At 39.0% G+C, this 25,729-nt stretch overlaps 1 protein-coding gene across 3 annotated transcripts; it reads left to right on the plus strand.

Moving 5' to 3' along the window:
* Positions 1 to 695: 695 nt before the first annotated feature.
* On the plus strand, positions 696 to 25,522 carry frmd6 (FERM domain containing 6). Of its 3 annotated transcripts, none has more exons than XR_009273878.1 (15): positions 696 to 1,121; positions 10,951 to 11,296; positions 11,710 to 11,800; positions 12,324 to 12,403; positions 12,495 to 12,571; positions 13,255 to 13,441; positions 14,543 to 14,698; positions 14,798 to 14,863; positions 14,987 to 15,055; positions 15,177 to 15,351; positions 19,840 to 20,148; positions 20,353 to 20,475; positions 22,452 to 22,543; positions 22,691 to 22,782; positions 22,918 to 23,002. XR_009273878.1 is itself a non-coding variant. In XM_058795455.1 (15 exons), exons 2-15 carry the CDS (start codon positions 11,198 to 11,200, stop codon positions 22,974 to 22,976), a joined length of 1,647 nt encoding a protein of 548 aa, XP_058651438.1. In that variant the 5' UTR covers positions 696 to 1,121; positions 10,951 to 11,197; the 3' UTR covers positions 22,977 to 23,124. The 3 variants fall into 3 exon arrangements, 2 of the variants coding, with proteins under 2 accessions (XP_058651438.1, XP_058651437.1); XM_058795455.1 differs by having other exon boundaries at positions 22,719 to 22,782; positions 22,918 to 23,124; XM_058795454.1 differs by lacking the exon at positions 22,691 to 22,782 and having other exon boundaries at positions 22,918 to 25,522.
* Positions 25,523 to 25,729: the final 207 nt, after the last annotated feature.

Consider the following 25,729-nt stretch of genomic DNA (forward strand, 5'->3'; position numbering starts at 1 on the left):
TAAACAATAAACCCAAGCAATCCCAATCCAAACAGTTTAGAAAAAGAAACCTTAACCCTAATTCCTCCATCCTAAACTCTGCTCACAACCTTTTTGTTTTCCTGAACTAAACATTGACAAATTCACTTTTGGTAGGCCAGCCTATATTTAGAATTTTTTTTTCTCTTCTAGAAAAAAAAAAAATGAACCATAGTATTGACTCATCCTGCTCTAGACAGATTTTTGACCAATCAAATGCTCTGAGAAGATCTCCCCTCTCCCAGTCCCCAAGCAAATTCATAAGTGTTGCATAATTATGTCTGGGTCTGCACATTTTAAGACTAAAAAAATACAAAGAGTGATGATAAAACGCATAAAATAAAGTCAATCTATGCGCAAGGCACTCCCGCCTCAGTTACAACTTTCCGAATTTCTAGTAGGCTACATGTGCAAAACAGCTCCAGTTCCCAGCAGGCTACTAGGGCGAGGGCTTGGTTAATGAATATTAATCACGTAACGTGACGTTTGACTAAAACGCATACGTGATTGGCTGCAACCCAAAGGGCGCTAGACCGCTGGCGAATCGGGGAATCCTGCCGTGGAGAAGGCTTGGTTCATGAATATGAATTTAGCTACGTGACTGGACGCTCCAGGAGAGTTACTAGGCAACGTCTGCAGGACCTCATTAATATTCATAATGCAATCCCTTGCTTTAGTATCAGGATTCGTCGGTTCTCCCGCAGGCTGAGGGAAAGGTATGCTGAGCAGCCGTGGACACTACCAACGTCAGCTGCAGAGGGGTGGTCTTTTGTCCACTCTTGGTTAAATGTAAACACCTCGACCGCACAAAGACAGCACAGCCGCTGCGTTCCTTTCAAAAATTGAGGGAAAGAGGCGCCGTGTAGCAGACGCGTTTCCGCCCGATTCCTTTGGAGTTTGTCACCCCTCCTACAGACGGTTGGGAAATTCCCTCCACATGTATAGTGATTTGTGAGAGTTGGGGAGCCCGATGGGGTTGAGTTCGCAGCTCGGGATTATGTGCTAGACTGGCGAGCGCAGTACGTTACGTTAGAGGAATCAAAGCAAGAGTTACATGGAAGAAGGTGTGTTTGGGAATACGCGGCATTACCGTCACCAAAAAGGTGAGTTTTGTTGTCTTAACTTTAGTATTTCGTCTGTATGGGTGCCAGGGTTTAGAGAGGGTTTAGTCTCCTTGCATTTCCCAAATAACTTATTCTACGTGGCAGCGCTGGCCCGCAGAATCACTCATACACGCGTGCGCGCACGCTGTCCGATGGAGCTTGACCAAAACACAGCAGTGTGTTTGCTTTCTGCCTTGCAAATTTACCATGGTAACGATAGTTTCCACCAAGAAGCCAGTTACTACAGTTAATTTTACTATAGTAAAACTTTGGTCACTTGGCATTAGTCACCACGTTACGAGATGTTTCTGAGAAAGATTCTGAAGGCTTCTTACATTGTTTCATCGTGGTATATTAACGTTACACAGATTTTGGCGGAAACTTTGTTTACCATGGTAAGTTTATACTGCTTAAATCCACGTTTAGGTCATGAAACTACTTCTAGACCATAATATGGCATTCCCTGGCTATTTGTGGAGTAATGTGTTGGTACTTTGGGTTGGTTTATAGCACCCAGCCAGCTCAATGGCCTACATAACCCTGGGGGCTATGTGGGGTTTGTCCAAGTTAAGGTCTGCTGTAATAAGACCCATTGGAAGTGTCTCAAAACCTGATGTGCTGCCCATCTAGACAGCATTTTAGAGCATCATAGACATGTTTACTTCTTTATGGGGTTTGAAAAACCCAGAGACCCTTTTTAGCATCTGATAAACATTCTTAATATTAAAATATTGGGTGCTGATATTGAACCTTGTGAGAAGTAATATAAACAAAATTTTATTTTTGGTAAAACAGGCTTCACAACACTGCTATGACAATGTTACGTAAGTTTAAGATTTGGGAGACCTCAAATATAAAACACAAATACTACATTTGTGTGGTTGGTGTACACTGGTAGATGTCAGTTTTTTTAGTGTATATTACATTGTTATTATTGTATTTTTTCTGACAATGTGTTAAAATTGACTCCGATGTAAATAGTAGGTTTACTATGCTAGATAACAATCACTGACATTAATATATTAATTTTGAAATTACTCTTAATTTTTATATGCACAGCATAGGGACCCCAAACCATCAGGAAGTGATGCCAGTCTCAAAGGAACATGCAGATTAATTGCATCACAACACGACATGAATCAGAAAAGATTCTTTCTTATTCTCCCCCTCTCTCTCCTCGTCTCTTTTGGATTCAGGAATGTTCACAATTTCCTTTTTGCGGTCAGGGCGGGTTTAATATTAGCCCAGTGCAACTCTACACCGACCAGTGTTTAAGGGTCTCACGTTTATCCTCTCTTGTGTTACAGTGATTTTCTCTAAGCGCTGAAAATCTTTAATGCGTAAGGTTGAAGTGTGGGTCTCTGGAAGGGCTTATGCCGTCTTTCTGTTTGTTACCAGCAGGGGGATCGTTTCATTGGCCGCCTCAATTATAACATGCTAGGAGATAAAATTAATTTTGAGTTTATTAGTAATAGTTGTTAGTCAGTTGTATTTTCCTACTTTTAGATTAGTTTTGCTCTTTTAACAATCTCAAATCTGCACTAAAACAATTGATGTATTCAGCGATTGCTCGTGATAAGTTGTGTTTGTGTAATTTTATCATTTGAATCTCAAAGTGTTTGTGATTTTTACCTAGAGTAGGATTCCATCCTTCCAGTCGTACGTGTCAAATCGACTTCGTCATTGAAGATTTGTCAGTGTGTTTGCTTTGATGCAGGTTTGCCTGAGTCGATCTGTAGTCACATCCTGTGTGTGTTCTCATGTCGTGCCCTGAAGAATAATGAGGTCTAGTTTTGCCGGGCATAGTGTTAAATTTGCTTTGTGTGTTTGTTTGTGGTGGTTTGGTGCCAGGAAGCATTTTCTGCTCTCCTTTTGTTTCCTTTCCTCCTCTTTTTTTTTTTTTAACCTCAGGATGTTTTCTTTGCTGAGCTGCTCTTCATGTGTGTGTGTAAATGTGTGCATGTTTGTGGGTGTGTTCATGAAGTCTTATTTGCCTGAAGGCAGCTAGAATAGATGTTCAAAAAAAGATTTCTCCTGAGAGAGTAAAGATTCCTCTGCCATCTCTGGTCTAACCTGTCCATGTGATTCTGGAGAAAAAGGCTCATCTGATTATGTTAATTTGGAAATGTCCCTTAAAGAATGTTTCATGATTATGTATCTGGACTGTAAACACAAGGTTGCTGGTTGCCTAATTAATGCTGTTGAGAAAGACATTAAAATCCAGGTATTGCTAGTGATTTTAGTGTCTCGTCTGTGTGACCTTCTCTGATCCTCAAGTGAATCATTTTTCCAAAATGGTTGTCGTCACATTTATTTATAAAGCTCTTTTTGTTTCAAAGCAGTTTCACAGTAACAAACAGGAAAAATAACAGAATCGATGCAAACTTTATGAATTATGAGACAAAGATACTCAACTTCCTTGTGCACCTGCATGAGCATGACTTCATGATCTCACTCCGCTGCATCTTTGAAGAAACCGTATCTCTCACATGGCATGTTTTTTTGGTGTAACTCTTTAACATTTTAAAAGAAAGCTTATGTTCTGATTGGCCGTCTCGGTGGCAGTGTAGGAGTGGTAGAGATGGATTAGTTTACCGGTTCGCTTGGGTAGGTTAAGCTGACATGGCTATTGTTTGTAGGTTTGTTGTTATTGCATGTGCAGCGCCTGTAGTCCTTTTAATGTGGTTTGTATGTAGTTCTTTGTGTTGCCTTTATTATTTGCCTCTCCAACAGCTGTGTTATAGCGATCTTTGTGTGTGTTAGTATGTCAGAGTTTGTTGCTTAACAATTATATTGTATGGATGGAAGTACTGTAAAATATTTTAGTTAATATAGTCTCTGTGTAAAATCATCTGACTTGTTCAGAATAACAGTGAAGAGGCTGTATAAATAATGTTTAAATGTAAAGTATAGGCATTACTTTGGGTTCAGTGTCTTGCACTGTGGTACTATTATGATGCCTATCCAGATTCAGCCAGCAGCCCTTGTGTTAACAATCTGGATGTGCAATCATTAATAATCCTTTTAAAGATGTTTATAAATCAAAGTAATTTTATGATGCATATACTCAGAATCAGTTCATCACACAGTGTTACATGCACAGGGCATAGACAAGAGTTGCAAGAGGAGTTTCTAATAAAATAAAATCAATGTTGACCATAATGTGTACTGTACATATGTGGAATGATCTCAAAAGTTTGGGATTGGGAAGATTTTTTAAAATGTTTTTGAAAGTATTCTGTAATGTTTACCAAAACTACAAAAATACAGTTAAAACTTTGTAATAATATTTCACATTTAAAACAACTTAAAAAAAATTATTTCTGTGATGTCAAAGCTGAAATTCAGTGTCACATGATCCTTCAGAAATCATTCTTGTAATTATGTTGATTTGTTGCTGAAGAATAAATTATTATCATTATGTTGAAAACAGTATTAGTAAAAAACTAGTATTTCTGTGGTACATTTTTTTTTTTTTCCAGGATTTTTATGAATAAAGGTCAAAATAATATAATTATTTAATCTTTTGTAAACATTATACATTTCTTTGTTACTATTTTAGGGCTGAGCGATATATCGATAGTTCACTTACAAGCTAGGCAATATCACGTTCATTATCGAAGGTGATTCATCTGCGATAATGAACGCGATATTGTGTAGCTTGTCAGTGATCTACGGCTCCGTGTATTAAATGCCGCTCCATTTGAAAACAGGTGATGGAGATTTACCGCTAATCAAGGAACCGGCTTTACTGAGGAGATGCGCATGCATATCACATGAGATATATCGCCCAGCCCTACTATTGATCATAATGCATCCTTTCTTCTGAATAAAAGTATTAATTTTCTTCAAAATCTTACCTCAAACTTTTGTAGTGTACATGACAGCTATAGGCCTAGATGTTTTTGTATCTGACAGATAAATTATGTTCCCTGTAATAATCATCTAATCATATACTAAGTCTCTCTTTTATTTTGTCTTAAAGTTTTCATTAAAAAGAATCTTAATGCTTCAAAGCCAAAGTTCAAAGACAAAAAAATGACTCTATGATCCTTTTAGTAATTATTCATACAGGTGTGGTTAAAAATGGTTTAACATGAAATTAGGTCATGATATTGAAATTCATCTGTGTTTACTCCGTCCTGACCACAGCTGAATTAGCCCAAACTCATACGGCTTTACTGCTGATTGACATTATGAGCACATCACGTCCTTCTGATGTCCTTTGTAGGTTTGTGGGTGTATGTGTTTTTATAAAAAATTTTACAATTTTTTTTTTAGTTAGTATCATAAAATTCAAACAATTTTTTGTCTACCTCTGGTTCGTTTTACTTTCTATTTATTAGCCTTAAATGTAATTTTTAAAAAAAGGAAAAAGGCATTATTATGAAACATTGCCGGAAGATTTGTCCTGACGTTTGCTTCTAAAAAAACACTACTACCATTATTATTGTTATTAGTAATAAGCTGTATCATAGCTGGCAGAAAACATAAGTGTATCAAATGACCTCCAGCTGAACTGTTTACACCTGTTTTATACACTCCAGATTCCTCTTTTTTTTATCCTTTATTACATTCTTTTATTTTGGACTTTAAAACCTCCTTTGCCAATGGCTCTTCCGTATCTTTTGTGTAAGGAGAACGTATCTACTTTCTTCAATGAATTAAGAACTTAATACAATGGATTTAATAACAGGTGTACAGATGTGTTCAGATGATCTACTCCTCTAGTTGTGTCTTCTGCTGTGGCATAAAGAAACAGTTCAGTGCATGTGAAAAGCGGAATGTGTCTGGGATTACAATCACACTAAATAACTGTGGACCAACAGTGTCTGAACAGGTCTGGACATGCGGATTCCACCTATCAGTGGCATTTCCTTACCTCTCATACGTCCATGTTTGCTTACTAGTTTTTTTTACTGGAACTTTCTTAGTACATTTTCCTCAACTTTGCTGGAAGGTTTTTCTGTCTGCATGGGTTTTAGATGTTTCCATTCTGAGAGGTAAAAGCGCAATGGATGATGTAAGGCGGCTCGTAAAAACTAAACCCCAGCACTTCAGCAGTCGTCTTTAAAGATAAGGTAAGATTTGATCCCTGAAGGCAAAACGAGGCGGTAGCAGGATGACATGGATGACAGGCGTAACATAGACCTTAATACTGTAGCAGATGATAACTGTCTGTGACTGGGACTTTATATGCATGTGGGTTGTTTTCATCTCAAAATTATCCAGGAAGTTTCTCCATCGTTTCAGCAAAGAAATACCTCATATAACGTCACACATAACGTCACACATCCTGACAAATGTGGATTTGTGCAATCCTCTCTTCCGTTCTGTTTTCATCCTGCTCAGCAATACCATCTTAAAATTAACTTTAATCATTCACGTCATAGATTATATGATTTTAGGGCCATTATTGAGCCCCTTTGGGCTGTTTGCCTGCTTCCCTTAGTGTAGGCAATGTTTATAGAAACCTAAAAGTAAATCCCTTATGAACTCCTACCATAACACGAAAAGCCAAAATCCACGTCATTGTCATCTGATGTATGCATCTGAACGTCACACATCTGTAGTACATGTAAGCTGAGTGTGTGTATGTGTGAGAATCAAAGGCCTCTATTGTTGGAATGAGAAGCAGATGTTGGGTGGAATTCTCCTGACTGCTGCACATTTTCCTCTTCTCTCTTTCTCTTGCTCACGCAAAGTTTTCTCACTACTCCATTTTGCATTTTGCCTGACATTTTTCCAATGTGTACTTGCTGAAATTATTTCTTTTAATGTTACAATAGAACAAGCTTTAATAAAGACCAGCCAAGCGAGCTGAAAAAAGTGCATAGGCGGTTCCACAAACCACAAAGAATATTTGATCAATTGTTGGAGCCAAATGGCAGTAAACTTAAAGCTGCAGTCCGTATGTTTTGCCTCTTTGTCACCATCTCTGTTTGAAAACCTGGAATTGCAGCTTTTTGCGGAATTATCTTGCTTGCGTGGGTTGTGAGTTGGCACGGCTCCGCTGATGATTCTAATGTTTTGAGGTGAATGTGTGGCTGTCAGTCACTGCACCGATGTGGATATTTACTGTACTTCGCAATCACAGATTCTAGCCTACGTCTTGGAATATATGACTCAAATAAGAATTTTCACCATATATTGCCATCTGATCAAGTAACAAGTCTGTCTTGTTTGTTCTGACCAACTGAGGAAAAAAGCATTACCATAAATCGCGCTACCAATGGTGATTTAATCTAACGATCGGTTGGCTCATATCGCATCAAACCGTGCAAATTATTATTATTATTGTTATACTTTATTCTCAAATTATTAATGTTAACAACATCAGCATTGCATGACTATGAGTATAGTGTGTATTAGCGTGTAGATTTAAATTTCTGTACAGTCTAATCTAATTGTCGTGCCATTCGAATTTCATATTAAGAAATTCTTTTAACCCAAAAAGCAAATTATGCTCCCTTCGAACTGGTTTTCTTTCAAATATAAATCTTGTGTAATCCCAGGCTATCTGTAATCAGAAGCACATTTAAAACTGGAATACAATTTAATTTCATTCACATGTGTTTCATAAATACATAATCCTTTCTGGATCACAATCCGCCATCAAAATGATGCATTTAATTTTTCTAGCTGCTGTGAGAAAAGGCTAAACGATCTGCCACCTGCAGGATCCTCACATGCAATAGCCTAGTAGCCGGGACAACTTCTTTATGTTTACAGACGTGATGCAGTGCCATGTTGAATTTCCCACGAAAACCTACCCGTACCACTCAAATTAGAAAACATTATTATAAGCTAACCATTGTGAATCGGGCTAAAGCAAGGCGATAGTTTTGAACACTGGCTCGTTATGTACTTGCTCAAATATTGATTTCAGATAATTTTTAACCAAAAAAAGTTACTTACTGCAGCTTTAAGGAAAAAAAAAAGTTTTGAAGAAAATAGTTTAAAGTAGTGTGGTTAACTTCGTAACTTGTAAACTGATTCCTTATTAGATTTTTGTAATGTATATTTTTGGCCCATTGTATAGATAGCAGCAGAATGTGATGGGAAAGTGATTCAAGTGCTAATTAGTGCTAACAAGTTTAAGGTTTGGTATAACTTGCTTATGATGTTTTGAGCTTACATTCAATTTAATAATAGTATTTCATGTTAGTTGATATACACTGAAGAAATTGTCTGTGTTGAATTATTCATTTGGATGGTACACACTTGTGGTGTATAAAATAACCTGGAATATTCCTTTAAATTTGAGAGATAACATTTATTGTTTATGTGTGTATTGGATATTGCATATTTGTTGTCCTTTGAGATGGAATTCATTCATGATAAGAGCTCAAAGACATAAGTCCTGGTAATATTTTACTGTTACTTTCTCACTTTGTCAGTTCAGCAGTTTCTGTAGGCCTGTGCTCATATCACAGATACTAATAGAAGCAGAGAGAGAGAGATATCAGTCTGTTAGTGTTTCATGTTTGTGCAAGCAGATGTTATGTCCCAAAAATATCTAGAATCACAGAGAGAATTTTGAATCCTGTCATACAGTTTTGTACTTTGCAGTTGGATAAGAGATTTTAAAACAAAGACATGCTATTCTGTCTGTTTGTCGTGTTATGCAGAATGTTTTCAGTATTATGGACTGCTTTTATTAGTTGATTAGTTAACATTAATCTCACAAGTACATTAATTACATTAAAGAGTAAATAGAAAGTGCTTTCATCTTGCATCACTTTTTCAATAAGTGTGTCATTTGATAAGAAGCCTTGTAGTAAGCAGGATAATGTCCTGACTCCTGCTACAGGTGCTGGTCATATAATTAGAATATCATCAAAAAGTTGATTTATGTCACTAATTCCATTCAAAAAGTGAAACTTGTATATTATATTCATTCATTACACACAGACTGATATATTTCAAATGTTTATTTCTTTTAATTTTGATGATTATAACTGACAACTAAGGAAAATCCCAAATTCAGTATGTCAGAAAATTAGAACATTGTGAAAAGGTTCAATATTGAAGACACCTGGTGCCACACTCTAATCAGCTAATTAACTCAAAACACCTGCAAAGGCCTTTAAATGGTCTCTCAGTCTAGTTCTGTAGGCTACACAATCATGGGGAAGACTGCTGACTTGACAGTTGTCCAAAAGACGACCATTGACACGTTGCACAAGGAGGGCAAGACACAAAAGGTCATTGCAAAAGAGGCTGGCTGTTCACAGAGCTCTGTGTCCAAGCACATTAATAGAGAGGCGAAGGGAAGGAAAAGATGTGGTAGAAAAAAGTGTACAAGCAATAGGGATAACCGCACCCTGGAGAGGAATGTGAAACAAAAGCCATTCAAAAATGTGGAGGAGATTCACAAAGAGTGGACTGCAGCTGGAGTCAGTGCTTCAAGAGCCACTACGCACAGACGTATGCAAGACATGGGTTTCAGCTGTCGCATTCCTTGTGTCAAGCCACTCTTGAACAACAGACAGCGTCAGAAGCATCTCGCCTGGGCTAAAGACAAAAAGGACTGGACTGCTGCTGAGTGGTCCAAAGTTATGTTCTCTGATGAAAGTAAATTTTGCATTTCCTAGGAAATCAGGGTCCCAGAGTCTGGAGGAAGAGAGGAGAGGCACACAATCCATGTTGCTTGAGGTCCAGTGTAAAGTTTCCACAGTCAGTGATGGTTTGGGGTGCCATGTCATCTGCTGGTGTTGGTCCACTGTGTTTTCTGAGGTCCAAGGTCAACACAGCCGTATACCAGGAAGTTTTAGAGCACTTCATGCTTCCTGCTGCTGACCAACTTTATGGAGATGCAGATTTCATTTTCCAACAGGACTTGGCACCTGCACACAGTGCCAAAGCAACCAGTATCTGGTTTAAGGACCATGGTATCCCTGTTCTTAATTGGCCAGCAAACTCGCTGACCTTAACCCCATAGAAAATCTATGGGGTATTGTGAAGAGGAAGATGCGATATGCCAGACCCAACAATGCAGAAGAGCTGAAGGCCACTATCAGAGCAACCTGGGCTCTCATAACACCTGAGCAGTGCCACAGACTGATCGACTCCATGCCACGCCGCATTGCTGTAGTAATTCAGGCAAAAGGAGCCCCAACTAAGTATTGAGTGCTGTACATGCTCATACTTTTCATGTTCATACTTTTCAGTTGGCCAAGATTTCTAAAAATCCTTTCTTTGTATTGGTCTTAAGTAATATTCTAATTTTCTGAGATACTGAATTTGGGATTTTCCTTAGTTGTCAGTTATAATCATCAAAATTAAAAGAAATAAACATTTGAAATGTATCAGTCTGTGTGTAATGAATGAATATAATATACAAGTTTCACTTTTTGAATGGAATTAGTGAAATAAATCAACTTTTTGATGATATTCTAATTATATGACCAGCACCTGTATATGGGATGAGTGTACACAATAACTGTTATGTTTATATAATCTGTATTTTGCAATAACAACTGGCTGACGGTACATTATCCTTTACATAAGGATGCTGAAAATGACAATAAAATGTCAGAAAGTAGTATTGCACCATATTTTCTACCTAAATACAAATGCAGAGCACGGAATGTGTGTTTGCAGTGTATGTACTCACAGCTGTCCATCACTATCAAAAACAGTTTTCCTTTTTTTTTCTGCCATCTGTACTGTGAAGAAGAAATCCAGTGCTGCAGTTCTTGTGCTCCCTACAAAATCCAGTAGATTATACCTTTCTAATATTTATGTGAAATACTTGTTCAACAGGAATGTTTTCTAGTTGTTTTCTTGTTGAATTCATTTATTTCTGTCTTTCTCTCTTTTTCAGAATCGGGCATTGGGGCTGCTGTGTGTTTGTGTGGTGTGATTGTGTGTTGATCCAGGAGAAACTGCTGGTTTGAAACAGTCAGGTTGAGTTTCTCCGATCACAGGGTCTGATTTTGTGTGTGTGTGTGTGTGTGTATGTATGTGTTTTTTTTATGTGTGTGAGTTATCTGATCCCATCGTGACTGGGAGGTACTCAGGGGTGGAGCTCCAGTGAGGGGCACAAATCTACAGGCTGCAGCCTCTCAAACATGAGCAAACTGACTTTCCACAATAACAAGACGATGCAGGACCGCCGGTGTGTGTGTGTGTTCCTCCCGAATGATGAAACGCTCAACGTAATAGTCAGTGTGAGTAAAGCTCCATGCATTCAATGACACACCAGTGGTGATTGCTTTAAGACAGCACAGCTTCCCGTGATTTAAAAATAAATGGAAAAAGTGCAATTGCAATTATATTTATCTTTTTGTATCATATACAAAGATTGTTGTTGATGGGAAACGGGTTCTAAACATGCCATTTTGGGTGTTGTGGGCTTGCATTGAAAACATAATCTGATTACAGATGAACATTGTAAAAATATAGCTCGTAATTTCACAGTTTGGTAAGAGTTTGAGAAGCAACTTTTTAGGGCCAATGTTGCAGACAGCAAAATGGTATAAAACATTTCCATTCGTAAGTGAAAGCTGTTTCTCGTTCCCCACTACTGAAACATGCGCAGTATGTCCTTTCTCTCTCTAATACATCTGTTCTTTTCTCTCAGGTTAAGACTGTTTGTCAGGAGTTGTTGGTGCAGGTCTGTGATCTGCTCAGGTTGAAGGACTGTCACCTGTTTGGCCTCAGTGTTATTCAGAGTAAGGCAAAAAACACTGCCACACATACAAATGGGCTAAAACAGCTTTATACTTTATTACGCACTCACTTGTTTATTAAAAACAACATAACATACTTTACATGGCTCTCTGTGGTTGATTCTGATTTGTCAGTTCTGTGTTCACATATTTTAATATTAAGGATGCACACTGTATTGATTATCCCAGGCATCCTGGGTTTTGGGTCTTGTGTATCACCCTTTGATGTCTTTAGTCTCATGATTAAATCATTTCAACTCAAATATCAAAGTTGTATGTCCATTTCTTAACTGAACTATTAATTAACCATGCAGGTATTGAGATAATACACAGTCTGCTGGTTATTATTGTATTTTCTGGTCTTGTCCACCCTGTCAGGCTTTTATTTGCTGGAATTTACTGACTTTTTCCCATTATCCATTACATATATATATATATATATATATATATATATATATATACACAAACATTAAAGATCTAAATGCACGTGTGTTTCATTGTTATAATTGTGCTTTTGTTCTTCTAGACAATGAACACATATACATGGAACTGGGACAGAAGCTGTCTAAATATTGTCCAAAAGAGTGGAAACGGGAAGCCAGCAAGGTATTGTGCATACAGAGTTACATTTTTCTTGGAGAATTGTTTTTGTTGTTGTTGTTGTTGCACATTTTGACACAATTTTTGCCAACTGCAGGGAATTGACCAGTTTGGACCTCCTATGATTGTTCACTTCAGAGCACAGTATTATGTTGAAAACGGCAGACTTATAAGGTGAGACACACGCATATCTACAGTACCATTAAAAATAGGGCTGCACGATATATCGCATGCGATTGTCACGTGATTCTCGTCAGTAAAGCCGGTTCCGTGATTAGCAGTAAATCTCCATCACCACTGACAAGCTACGCAATTTGCGCTCAGAATCGCAGATGAATCGCCTGCGATATTGAACGTGATATTGCGTAGCTTGTCAGTGAACTACGGCTCTGAGTATTAAATGGCGCTCCATTTGAAAACAGGTGACGGAGATTTATTACAAATCACAGAACTGGCTTTACTGACGAGATGCGCATGACAATCGCATGCAATATATCGTGCAGCCCTAATTCAAAAGTTTTGGGTCAGTAAGATTAAATGCATTTAATTGATCAAAAGTGACAAAAAATCTATTTCCAAAAATATAATTTTTTTATTTATCAAAGAATTCAGAAAAAGTATCACTGTTTCCACAAAAATATTAAGCAGCACAACAGTTTTCTACACTGAAAATAATAAAAATGTGCCTTGAGCACCAAATCACCATCGTAGAATGATTTCTGAAAGATCATGTGACTGAAGTAATGACTGCTGAAAATGTTTTTAATTGTAATAATATTTCGCAGTATTACTGTATTCACTGTATTTTTCAATCATTTTTGAAAAATGACTGAATATGTTCTATGTCTGTCTTTTAGTGATCGCGTGGCACGGTATTATTACTACTGGCACTTGCGGAAGCAGGTACTGCAGTCTCAGTGCATCCAGAGAGAAGAGGCTTATTTCCTTATGGCTGCATTTGCACTGCAGGCTGACCTGGGAAACTTCAAACGGAACAAACACTTCGGTGCCTATTTCCAGCCAGAAGCGTATTTTCCCTCCTGGGTAAGTCTGCTCAGCACCCCATTAAATGGCTTCCTAATGAATCATTGTGCAGATCAAACCTGTTAAATGTGCGTATGCTCCAACCACCCTCTGTGTGTGGTTTATGGGCCGCACTGTGCTGTCCCTGAATTTAACAGAACTTATTGTAAAAAGAAGCTTTGTTCATCGGTGCATGTAGAGGATTGAGGTTAAAAATAGTCAAAAGCTTTTAAAAAGAATCTTTGGTGCATTAGCTTTAGGCTTGCTGAGCTGTGCTCTCATCTGGATTCACATGGTGTGAGACACTGCTTTACTGCAGGATGGTGCAGTCAGAGGTAGACTGTGCTGTTGAACTCTGAGAGATTACAGACAGTCCTGACAGCACTGTGATGATGATTTTTGTGTTTTTATGAATGTTAAGTGTTCAGGGACATCAGAAGAGCCGAGGCCTACAACTAGGATTACATCTGCTGTATATCTGTCTTATTTTTTCCCCAGTTTTAGTTGCTTGAGTTAAAAAAACAAATCTGCAGTGGGTTAACTTTTGACTACACCTGCCAATAGGTGAACTGAGAAACTGTATAATAAAACTGTAAAACATTTCATTGTGAAACATTATTACAATTTTAAATAATGGTTTTCTATTTTAATATACTTTAAAATATCATTTATTTCTGTGGGGGCAAAGCTAAATTTTCATCAGTGTCACATGATCCTTCAGAAATCATTCTAATATGCTGATTTCTCAGTGTTGGAAACAGTTGTGCTGCTTAATATTTTTTGGAACCTGTGATACTTTTTTCAGGATTCTTTAAATAAAATGTTAAAAAGAACAGCAAATAAAAATCTTTTTCGAACAATATAAATTTACTATCACTTTTTATCAATTGAACATATCCTTGCTGAATAAAAGTATTACATTTTTCAAAAAAAGAGAAAAGAAATTGACTCTGAAACTTTTCAACAGTTGTGTATATTGTTACAAAAGATTTCTATTTTAAATAAATGCTGTTCTTTTTAACTTAATTTATTTTAAAGAATAATTAAGTATAACTGGAAAATCATGTAAATTTATCAGTCAGAAGGTGTGCTTTATTATTGTTCTGGTTCTATCTTTTCTAGGTAATTGCAAAGAGAGGATGTGACTATATTCTCCGTCATATCCCAAACATGCACAAAGAGCAGTTTGCTCTTACGGCATCAGAGGCCCAGCTGAAATACATAAAGGAAGCAGCGCTCTTGGATGATGTGACTGTTCATTATTACCGCCTTTACAAGGTCAGAGAAGAACTATTGACTCAGTGTGCGTGTGTGTGTGTGTGCATACAGACTGATTTTTCAACAATGTGAATTTTTTTTTTTTCTTGGGGGCGTCAGGATAAGAAAGAGCTGGATGCTTCTTTAACTCTAGGACTGACCTTACGTGGGATTCAGATTTTTCAGGTATGCTGTTTGAACACTTACTTACTGAGGTTACACAGCAAGTTGTATAAAATGCAGCTCTTATACATTGTGTATCTCTATGTAGTGATGGTCACTTTTTTTTGTTTGATTTTTTTTTTTTAGAATGTGGGAACTGTCAGGCAACTCTTGTATGATTTTCCCTGGACCAACGTGGGGAAACTGGTGTTTGTGGTCAGTATTACAGTGCTTTATTAGTATGATTTGAAGTTGTAGTATATAATTCTGTGCCATTAGGGTCACAGCGTTTACACTTTTTAGAGGAATCAACCATTGACTCATTTCCTGTCCACAGGGGAAGAGGTTTGAGATTCTTCCTGATGGTTTACCTTCAGCCAGGAAGCTCATCTACTACACAGGCTGTCCTCTGCGCTCACGACACCTCCTGCAGTTGCTCAGCAACAGCCACCGATTGTATATGAACCTACAGCCTGTGCTGAAACAGGTTCGACGACTGGAGGAAAATGAAGGTATCTTGAGAATATGCATAATAAATTTGCTGGAATGGGAACATTTCTTAAGCTAGTAATTGAAATTTAAATGAACGCTGTAAATGAGAATGAGCTTTATTGCCAGGTATGTTTACATATACGAGGAATTTGTTATAGTGACAGAAGCTCCACAGTGCAACAGAATGACAGCGACAGGACAGGACACAGATAATAAAAAGAATAATATACAAAATAGACAATGTGCAAAATAGCAAAAACACAATATATAATATAGACAATTATGTATGATATGTGCCAATTTGAAATGTAAATAAGCATGTGTGTTAAGTAAATAATGTATAATAGTGTTGTGTGTTTATTGCCAACTGTTCATGAGATGGATTGCCTGAGGGAAGAAACTGTTCCTGTGCCTGGCTGTTCTGGTGCTCAGAGCTCTGTAGCGTCGACCAGACGGCAGCAGTTCAAAGAGGGAGTGTACTGGATGTGAGAGGTCCAGAGTGATTTTGCCAGCTCTTTTGCTCCCTCTGAATGAGTACAGTTCTTGGAGAGTGTAGAGGGTTGTACCAGTGATTCGCTCAACAGTCCGGACTATCCTCTGTAGTCTTCTGAGGTCAGATTTGGTAGCTGAGCTGAACCAGACAGTTATTGAAGTGCAGAGGACTGATTCAATGATGGCGTAGTAGAATTGTTTCAGCAGCTCCTGTGGCAGGTTGAACTTCCTCAGCTGCCGAAGGAAGTACAACCTCTGCTGGGCCTTTTTCACAATGGACTGGTGCTGAATTTACCAAGCTTTACTAGCTGCTGCCTGTCTGTCAGGAAGCTGTTGATCCACTGACAGACAGAGGTGGGGAAGGATAGCTGAGTTAATTTGGGCTGGAGGAGTGATGGGATAATGGTGTTAAAAGCGGAGCTGAAGTCTACAAACAGGATCCTTACATAAGTCCCTGGTCTGTCGAGATGTTGCAGGATGTAGTGGAGTCCCATGTTGAGTGCATCATCCACAGACCTGTTTGCTCTGTAGGCAAACTGCAGGGGGTCCAGTAAGGGTCCAGTGATATCCTTCAGATATGCCAAAATGTCTTTCAAATGATTTCATGGCCACAGACGTTAGAGCCACAGGTCTGTAGTCATTATCAGTAGTAGTAGTTTTGGATCATGTAGTCTTGGATCATTCGATCCAAGATGGCGCTACTCATGGCAGCCTCCGTGGCGTCATCCGCAGTTGTTTTTATGTTTTTGTTAGTTTGTCCTGTCTTTAGTTATATCCCTGCAATCAGTTTCACCAGAGACGAATTGCTGGACATTCGGAAGTACACACCACCTGATATTTCACCAGTTTTCGATTATTCGGATGTTTTGCTGGACATAGTAGTCGGGGGAGCAGTGGCTCTGTTCAGACGCTTCAGGACACGCAGACGGGGGACGCGAGCTGGCGCGCTCATGAAGCTCAGACAGCGCGGATTTTGGACACCACTGCCTAGCATCCATCTGGCGAATCTCCGCTCTCTACCTAACAAAACGGACGAACTACTTCTGCTCTGCCGGACAAATGCTTTTACATCAATGAGAGGTGGTGTACAAATGTAACCGTGTTAAAGAAGATGTGCTGTTCAGATCTAGAAGTGCTCTTCATTAACTGCAAGCCTTTCTACTCGCCGCAGGAGTTTTGCTCGTTCATTCTCATGAGTGTTTACATTCCACCGCAAGCGCACGTGAGCTCAGCTTTACAGAAACTAGCTGATCTGATCACAGACACAGAACAACAACAACCGGACTCTGTTTTAATAATTCTCGGTGACTTTAATAAAGCCAATCTCTCCCGTGAACTGCCAAAATACAGACAGCACATCACACGTCCCACCAGAGATAGTAATATATTGGATCACTGTTACACAGCAATAAAAGATGCATATCACTCTGTCCCACGGGCAGCTTTAGGACTCTCTGATCACTGTTTGGTTAATCTCATACCGACCTACAGGCAGAAACTGAAATCAGCTAAACCTGTTTTAAGGACTGTTAAAAGATGGACTAATGAAGCAGAGCGGGATTTACAAGCCTGTTTCTTTCTTACTGATTGGAGTGTTTTTGAAGCTGCTGCCATCGATCTGGACGAGCTCACAGAGACTGTAACATCTTATATCAGTTTCTGTGAAGATATGTGCATTCCTACCAGGACTCATTTAACCTACAACAACAAACAAACCGTGGTTCACTGCAAAACTCAGACAGCTCCGTCAGGCCAAAGAAGATGCTTACAGGAACGGGGACAAAGTCTTGTATAAACAGGCCAAATACACACTGGAAAAGGAATTTTTCAAAAAATATGGATTAAATTCTCTTCCAGTGACTCAGCATCAGTGTGGAAAGGTCTGAAAGAGATCACCAACTACAAGACACCATCTCCCAGCACTGTGGAGAATCAACAACTGGCAGACGATCTGAATGAGTTCTACTGCAGGTTTGAAAAAACACCCCACACCCGCCCTGAACACCTCTCCACACCATTAACATCTCCAGCAACCCCCCTCTCCCCCACACCTGCAATTAAGATCAGCGAAGATGAGGTGCGCCAGGTCTTCCGGAAGCAGAAAAGGAAAAAAGCACCAGGCCCAGATTGTGTTACACCAGTCCCCATCTTCACACAGATCTTCAACAGATCACTGGAGCTGTGCAAAGTCCCTTCATGCTTCAAACGCTCTACCATCATCTCCATCCCAAAGAAATCCAAAATTACAGCACTAAATGACTACAGGCCTGTGGCTCTAACGTCTGTGGTCATGAAGTCTTTTGAAAAACTGGTCCTGGCCCACCTGAAGGACATTACTCATGTCTCATTTCTCATTACTCATGTACTCATCCAAAGTGAGCAAAAGGGATGGCAAAATCACTCTGGACCCCTCACATCCAGCACACTCCCTCTTTGAACTGTTGCTGTCTGGTCGACGCTACAGAGCTCAGAGCACCAGAACGGCCAGACACAGGAACAGTTTCTTCCCTCAGGCAATCCATCTCATGAACACCTGACAATAATTGTGGAACACACACTATTTATACACTTATATATCTAACACACATACTTAAGCCTGGCTCATACTGTGATTTTGGCCACGATTTGGTCGTCTGAGACATTTTGAAAATCCTAAAAGATTCCTATAATCCTAGGCTAAAATCTGTAGTCTTTGATCGCTGGTTTGACATGTTCACCGACAGCCGCTTAATGGCCGTTGCGATCAAATTTTACCTTTTATGATCAGAATTAATGCTAAAGATTTCTTCTAACCGCATAAACTCTGGAGCTCTCGTCCTCCGCTCACGGAATTCATACATTGCCTTTGCTATGATAAACACCAGTTGCGCTGCTGTTTTCATGTGGGTGTGTATTGCTGCTTACACTATTCTTCTTAAATACGCCGGTATTGCTGCCAGTCATATACTTTTTAATGATAGCCAACATTACAGCTCCGCATGCAATGCAGCTCGCGGTCACTGGACGTGTATGGGTTGATGGTGCAGCACTCCAGACAAGTTTTCTTGCGCACACCCATTTTAACGCGTCTTGACTGTCGTACAGTCTGACATTAATGACAATTGATACCCCACAGTGTGACATGAGTCTGACAAGTACAATCCTAAAGGACTTTAAACAGAGTCTGGGTGCTGTTGTTCTGTCTCTGTGATCTGATCAGCCAGTTTCTGTAAAGCTGAGCTAACGTGCGCTTGCGGAGGAATGTAAACACTCACGAGAATGAACGAGCAAAACTCCCACGGCAAGTAGAATGGCTTACAGTTAATGAAGAGAGCTTCTAGGTCAGAACAGCACATCTTCTTTAACAGTTACATCTGTACACCACCTTTCGTGGATGTAAAAGCATGTCCCGCCGCCGTGCGATTTCCCCGTTGATTCTGTGTCGTGGTCCGCTCTAAACAGCTGAAAGCGTGGCGGATGTAGCGCACTGTCCGGAATGGCACTAGGCTTCCCCCTTCTGCGTGTCCTGAAGCGTTTGACCAGTGCTGCTGCTCCGCTGACTACAACATTCAGCAAAACGTCCGAATAATCGAAATCCGGTAAAAGGTTTTGTGGTGTGTTCTGCCAAATGTTCAGCAGTTCATCCCTGGTAAAACTGATCGTGTTTGAGAAACAAAAAAACAGGAAGAACTAACAAAAACAGTACAAAGACTGGAGAGCTAATCACTGTGGCTGCCGTGTGCAGTGCCATCTTACATTAAAATACTATTTCAGTCTTTCTACCACAACATTTTATGTTTAATTCAGTGTTACTTGCCATTTCTTTGTAATTATTTGTGAAATTTATTTTTTTCAGTGTATAATTCATGATTGAAAATATTAATAATTAACTGACTTTACAAACGTGGACATACTCAGCAGAATAAAATTTTCTTTTCTTTTTTTCTTTACTTGTGTTGTCATGGAAGTGTTATTGTTTTGTTTTACAAAGGACCCCGAGCATATGGTTGACATTATTAAACTGTGTGTGTTCTCAGAAAAGAAGCAGTACAGGGAGTCATATATCAGCGACGCTCTGGAGGCGGACATGGATCATTTGGAGCAGCGTTCACGTGCCAGCGGCAGCAGTGCAGGCAGCACGTCACGACCCAATCCCTTTTCACGACACTCCACCACGAGTCATGGCAGCTCCCGCACATCCGGCGTTGACACTGACAGTTTCCGAACACCTACAAACACACCCCACCGACCGCTGAGAACACACTCGTCTTCCAACACCAGTCATGCCAGCACACACACGTCTGGCATCGAGAGCAGCAGCAAGGAGCACTGCCTGGATGAAGATGGTAGGGGAAACACAAACAGATGAATATGACACATTTCTGACAGCCAATATTTGTAACTCGCAGACTCATTACATTAGTAATAATAGTATCAATAATAAATGCTGAATGATGGGTGCACTGATCAAATCTCATTTGTACTAGTCTTAGTACTGAAGCATTAGAAGTTTCAGTGCTCAGAGTCTCTGTGTGTTTGTGTTTCTTCAGAGATTGAGATGTTGGTTGATGATCCGAAAAGTTGTGAAGATCTTCACGATTTAGATCTCAACCAGGAACTGTGTATTCACATCACAGAGGACATGCTGTCAGCACAGAACAACGGATGCTCTGGTATATACAAGCATATATTATATTATATTATATTATATTGTATTATATTAGTAATAATATTACAACTACCATTCTTTTTTTTTCTTTTTTTTAGACATTAATACTTCCAGCAAGGATGCATTAAATCGATCAATAGTGACAGTAAAGATATTTATAAAGATATTTACAAGATGTAAAACAAGTCTCTGATGTCCCCAGAGCGTATATGTGAAATTGTAGCTCAGAATACCCCACAGATAAATTTGTATAGCTTGTTAAAATTGCCACTTTCAGGGTATGAGCCCAAACGTGCTGATTTTGAGTATGTTGCTTTAAATGCAAATGAGCTGTTGCTCCCGGAGAAGAGGGCAGAGCTTCAAGAGCTCAAGCTCCGCATTAACAGTGCTAGCCTTTGCAAATAAACATTCCACTATTAGTACAAGCCTGTTATCTTTACAGAAAACATACTCTGTTTCAAAGTCAAGTCATCTGATTATACTGTGCATAATAAATGAGTGTTTATGAATTACACAGATGGGGAGCACGGCGGGATAAAAATAACAACATAGCTGATCTCTTGCTTTCACAAACTTTATAAGTCCCACTTCTGATTATGAGCTCGACAACTTCAAGCTATCAACTCGCATTGCTTTCACATGCTACTTTTAACTACCACATTCCTATTTAAGATCATTCTGGTAGCACTTGAAGGCAGCATCAGTGAAAACAGGCAGAGACAACGATAGCTTTAACAATTAGCCTTACAGAGTGCCAAGAAGCTCTTTCAGAAAGGCAATTTGGAAAACAAACGCGTGATACTTACTTTGTTTGGAGCTGTTGTTCACGCACAAAGTACTGATTCCTAAACATTTAGGGGACGTTACTGATTTTTTCCCAGGATATTTCCTTCGAAAATGCAATTTAACCACAGTGTGGGAAGATTATGGTAACATTTTGGCGCTGACATTGTATATATCTCCAGTAATTGCGGACCGCAGCTACTCACTCAGGGCTGTGTTTATGCTAATAGGGCAGAGAGTGGGACTTTTTACCCTCGGTGATGTGAACAGAGGGAGAATCTGAAACGGCTCTTTTGGAAAGACTGTTCATGATTTTATTGGTTTTATAAAAAAAATAAGTTGAGTTTTAATAATGTTAAAAAATTAGTTTTTAATATTACAGGCTGGTTGTTTTCACACGCTGCAGCCATACAACTCTATTCAAACACCTTATAAAAGTGACTTTTGCATAATAGGTCCCCTTTAAGATTTCTGTTTTTCTGTTTGAATGCAGTTTTTTTTTTTTTTTCAACTTTCTATTTTGTTCTGTAAAAAAATGTATGGTTTCCACAAAATATATTAAGTAGCACAGCTGTTTTTTTTTTTCAACGCTGATAATAAGAAATGTTTCTTAAGCACCAAATCAGCATATTATAATGATTTCTAAAGGCTTGGGTGTATCAACCACACCTGTTGCTGACAGGTGGATAAATTCAAGCTGTGTCATCTCTGGCAGACATTAGCTGTAGTTTGACCTTTTAGCACTAACTTTCCAAGTCACTTTGTCAGTCAAATTTTGAAATGATGATTTTCAGGCCTGCAAAAGTCATTGGAGATTGATAAATTGCCAAAAGCCATGGCAATTTATGCTCTGCTCTAAAACATTTTATTGACTAGAAATTGGCCTTTTTGGGTGCTTTTATAAAAAAATATATATATATATTTTATATATCTTATCTACCAGAATGATCTTCCCACAATATATATATATATATATATATTGCATTATCCAGTAATAATGGATGGCTGGAAATGTCATGAAAGAGTCATAGAAATAATCATTGGAAGTCGCTAAAGTATGAAAATCCATTCGTCTTAATTGACAAGAACTTGAAGGCGGTGGAGTTTGAATCGTTGACCCTAGTGACCTTCAAATGGCTGATGAGAGAATATGATTGTTAATGATCCTTGTGTGTTGTCTGTGTTTGTGCATTTCAGGGTTAGTGGTGAAGGAAGTCAGTTCTTCCACATCCAGCTCATCAGAGACTGTCGTTAGAATGAGGGGCCAAAGCATTGAATGTCTTCCCCAGGTGCACCTATACACACACACGTTTACACACACAACACGTTACAGCTGTTAAATGACAGTCTCAACCACTGAAGTCAAACCGAGGACATCCACTCTGCATTTTGAGCTGCATCGTTCTGTTGAGTAATCCTGTAATCTCTTTTAACAGTGCTGGTAACCCCACTTCCTCTTAACAGTATTTGTTTAGGGCAGCCTTACCCTACACCCAACAGCACTGTCGTTTCTCATCTGTGAATTCATGTGAGTGTACAGCTAACCGCTCTCTGAGATTTTAGGGTTAGTTGAGAGTTAGTGTAGTCTGTGATTTCTGTGTTTTAATGCGGCTTGTTAGTTTCCCAAGTGCTGACGTGCGTTTTATTGTCTTTGTTTTATTAGACGGCGATGGGCAGGAAGGGCCAGACCTCCGCAGACCGGCACAGCCAATCACTGGATGATGTTCGTCTGTTCCAGAAGAACTGTCAGGAGTGGGCAGAGCTTTGCCAGGACACAGCACATAGCTATACGTTTGGCTGCGAGCCAGACCTCGGGGACACGGTGGGCTGTGGGTACCAGGGAATTGCAGATCAGTGCGCAGGCATCCGGAATAACCAGCATGCGTTTCCCATCAAGAGAACCAGCAAGTATTTTTCTCTGGATCTGGACAGAGAAGATCTGACCACAGAACACTTAACCACCGAAGCAGAACCAGAGTTTGTGGTTTAAGGCAGAGAGTATTGAAAAGAGCCCCAGAACAAATGAAAAGGATAGTAAACGGAAAAACAGAAATTCAGTTATTTACTAACTGGCTCGTCATTACAAACCCAGCTTGCTTTCTTCTGTGGAACACAAAAGGGGAAATTCTGATAACCGTGCTGGTTGCGCTTTTCCATGCTGGTACAATAAAAAAAAAATGTCATAAGTTGTAAATCTTCTGTGCTATAGACCTGAGGGTAGTGACATATTTTATGTTGGCAGGAATGAAAATGAGCTTGCAAGGGATGAAAGTACAGTGTGTTCAATGGACTGTGCTCTTGTTTAATAACATCCAAAAACACTTTAAGACGAGTTGTAAGAATTCCCCATGATCTAGGAACTTTATACAGTGTGTGCCATTTTGAAGACTGTAAGTTTATCACTTAGAGCCTCGTTTTCAACCATGTTTATCCAAAAAGAAAAATGTTGTTGTCATTTACTCACGCTAATGTTGTTCCAAACTTGTATGCATTTTTTTCTTCTTCTGCTGAACACAAAAGAAGATATTGTGAAGAATGCTGATAACCAAACAGTTTAGGTTCCCATTGATTTGTTTTCCCATTTTTTGTTTTTGTCCATATAATGGAAGGCAATGGGAACCAAAACTGTATAGTTGCCAGCATTTTTCAAAATAAATGATTTTGTGTTCCATACAGGTCATACAGGTTTGAAATTACACGAGGGTGAGTAAATGATGACACAATTTTCATTTTTGGGTGAACTATCCATTTAAATTCAATATGACATCTACGCTGACTAAGATCTATATTTCAGATCTTCTAAAGACATAATTATTTTTACGAATGGATGGTGCTACTTTTATATTGCTTTTTGTCTTTTTTCTCGAAGTTTGACAGCCCTGGTTACCATTTAATTTCATTATACAGAAAAGAGCAGCTTGAACAATCTGCTAAACATCTCCTTTTGTGTCCCACAGAAGAGAAAAGAAATGATACAGACTTAGAATGACTGAGTAAATGACAGAAGTTTTAATTTTTACGTGAACTATCCCTTTAAGGTAGTTTAGTACGTGTGTGCGTGTGTATCCAAAACAAGCAAGAGAATCTGCAATATCCTAATGCCAAAATACTAAAATCTAGGAAAATCTGCCTTACCAAAGTATCCAAAAGTGTGTGTGTGTGTGTGTGTGTGTGCTGCCATAAGTAAACCCTTAGTGCCTTGAATTCACTATGCAGGTTCTCAGAACATAAAACTAAAGTTTCTGCACTCCTGTTTACTTCCATCCTCGTCTCCAAGGAAGCGCCTCAGTCTTGACTCCTAGAATAACACTAAACCTAATGAGCTTTTTGGGGTTGTGGTAACTGAATCATGTGAGTATCATAATCAGAGGGCTCAGTGCCGGGTGTGCCGCCCCGCAGGATGAACGACTGATGGGATTTCAGGCCGCCGAGGCTCTTGATTTAGAGACATTTGCACACAGCCGATACTGTTGCTGATCAAGGGGGAAAAAATCAGTCTTCCATAGACTTTCCTTTAGTTTCCCATTTTCTTTATGCGTCTGATGATTTTATGTCAAACTGGAAGTTTATTTCTTTATGTAGTTTTATAAAGAAAGACTGCTATATGTGTGTTTGTTTTAATGGTGTGTTGCCTGTCAGTATTAAGCTGTTAATGGGAGACAGTATTAGAAACCTTATTTAAAGGTTCCAACATGCAATTCTTCCATTTAAACAAAAAAGAGAGTGTATGGACACTCAATTTAAAGGAAGGTAGACACTAAAGATGAAGAACCAGTGCAGATAAACCCCACTTCCAATTAAAAGATCCTCTTTTTTTTTTTTTTTTTTGCATGGCGGTTTGGATGGACAGCACTTAAAAGCTCATGTGCACGTGGGCCTTCGTGTCATGACTTTGTGCGTTCTGCTGAACATTAGTGCAGTACCTATGGAGACCCTCACCTGTCTTCAGATTCACCTCTCCGCCCCTTTGAAAAGCAGCAATGAATTTGAAATGGCCAAGCTGTCTTATAATAATTTTGGTTGCTGTTGGAGTTCATGGTGATTGAACACTTGCATCGGTTCTGTGTGCAGCCGATCATACATGGGCTCCATGTACCGTTTACCCTATGTGTCTGCAGCTAGACTTTGTCCTTTCTGTGAAAGGAATTCCCTATGTGAAAATTATTTTCCCCAGTTCTTTTGCAGACCCATTCGACTCATTTGCTCATTCATGACAGTGTATTCTGTGCCTTGCAGGTGCCAAAGTCCTCAAATGTTTGCAATAAAAGGTACCTTCATTTGTAACTAAATTGGTCTTGTGTTGTTTTTGTCTGCAGTACTTTAAAGAAATGTGCTTCATAAGTGTTCCAGATAATCCCGTGAATCATTCTTTTCTGATGTGTTTCATGAATAACACAGTAATTAATATAGGTTACAACAGATTCAAGGTTCTCGAATTTTATTAAACACAATCCTGTTGAATCACATTTAATCAT

Source organism: Onychostoma macrolepis, chromosome 13 (assembly GCF_012432095.1).
Source record: "Onychostoma macrolepis isolate SWU-2019 chromosome 13, ASM1243209v1, whole genome shotgun sequence".
Lineage (NCBI taxonomy): Eukaryota > Metazoa > Chordata > Actinopteri > Cypriniformes > Cyprinidae > Onychostoma > Onychostoma macrolepis.

Coding starts and splice junctions, on each gene's coding strand:
- frmd6 (XM_058795454.1), top strand. CDS start 11,198: ATGAGCAAACTGACTTTCCACAATAACAAGACGATGCAGGACCGCCGG. Junction 14,864..14,986: donor GTGGGATTCAGATTTTTCAG/GTATGCTGTTTG, acceptor TTTTTTTTTTAG/AATGTGGGAACTGTCAGGCA. Junction 15,056..15,176: donor TGGGGAAACTGGTGTTTGTG/GTCAGTATTACA, acceptor TCCTGTCCACAG/GGGAAGAGGTTTGAGATTCT.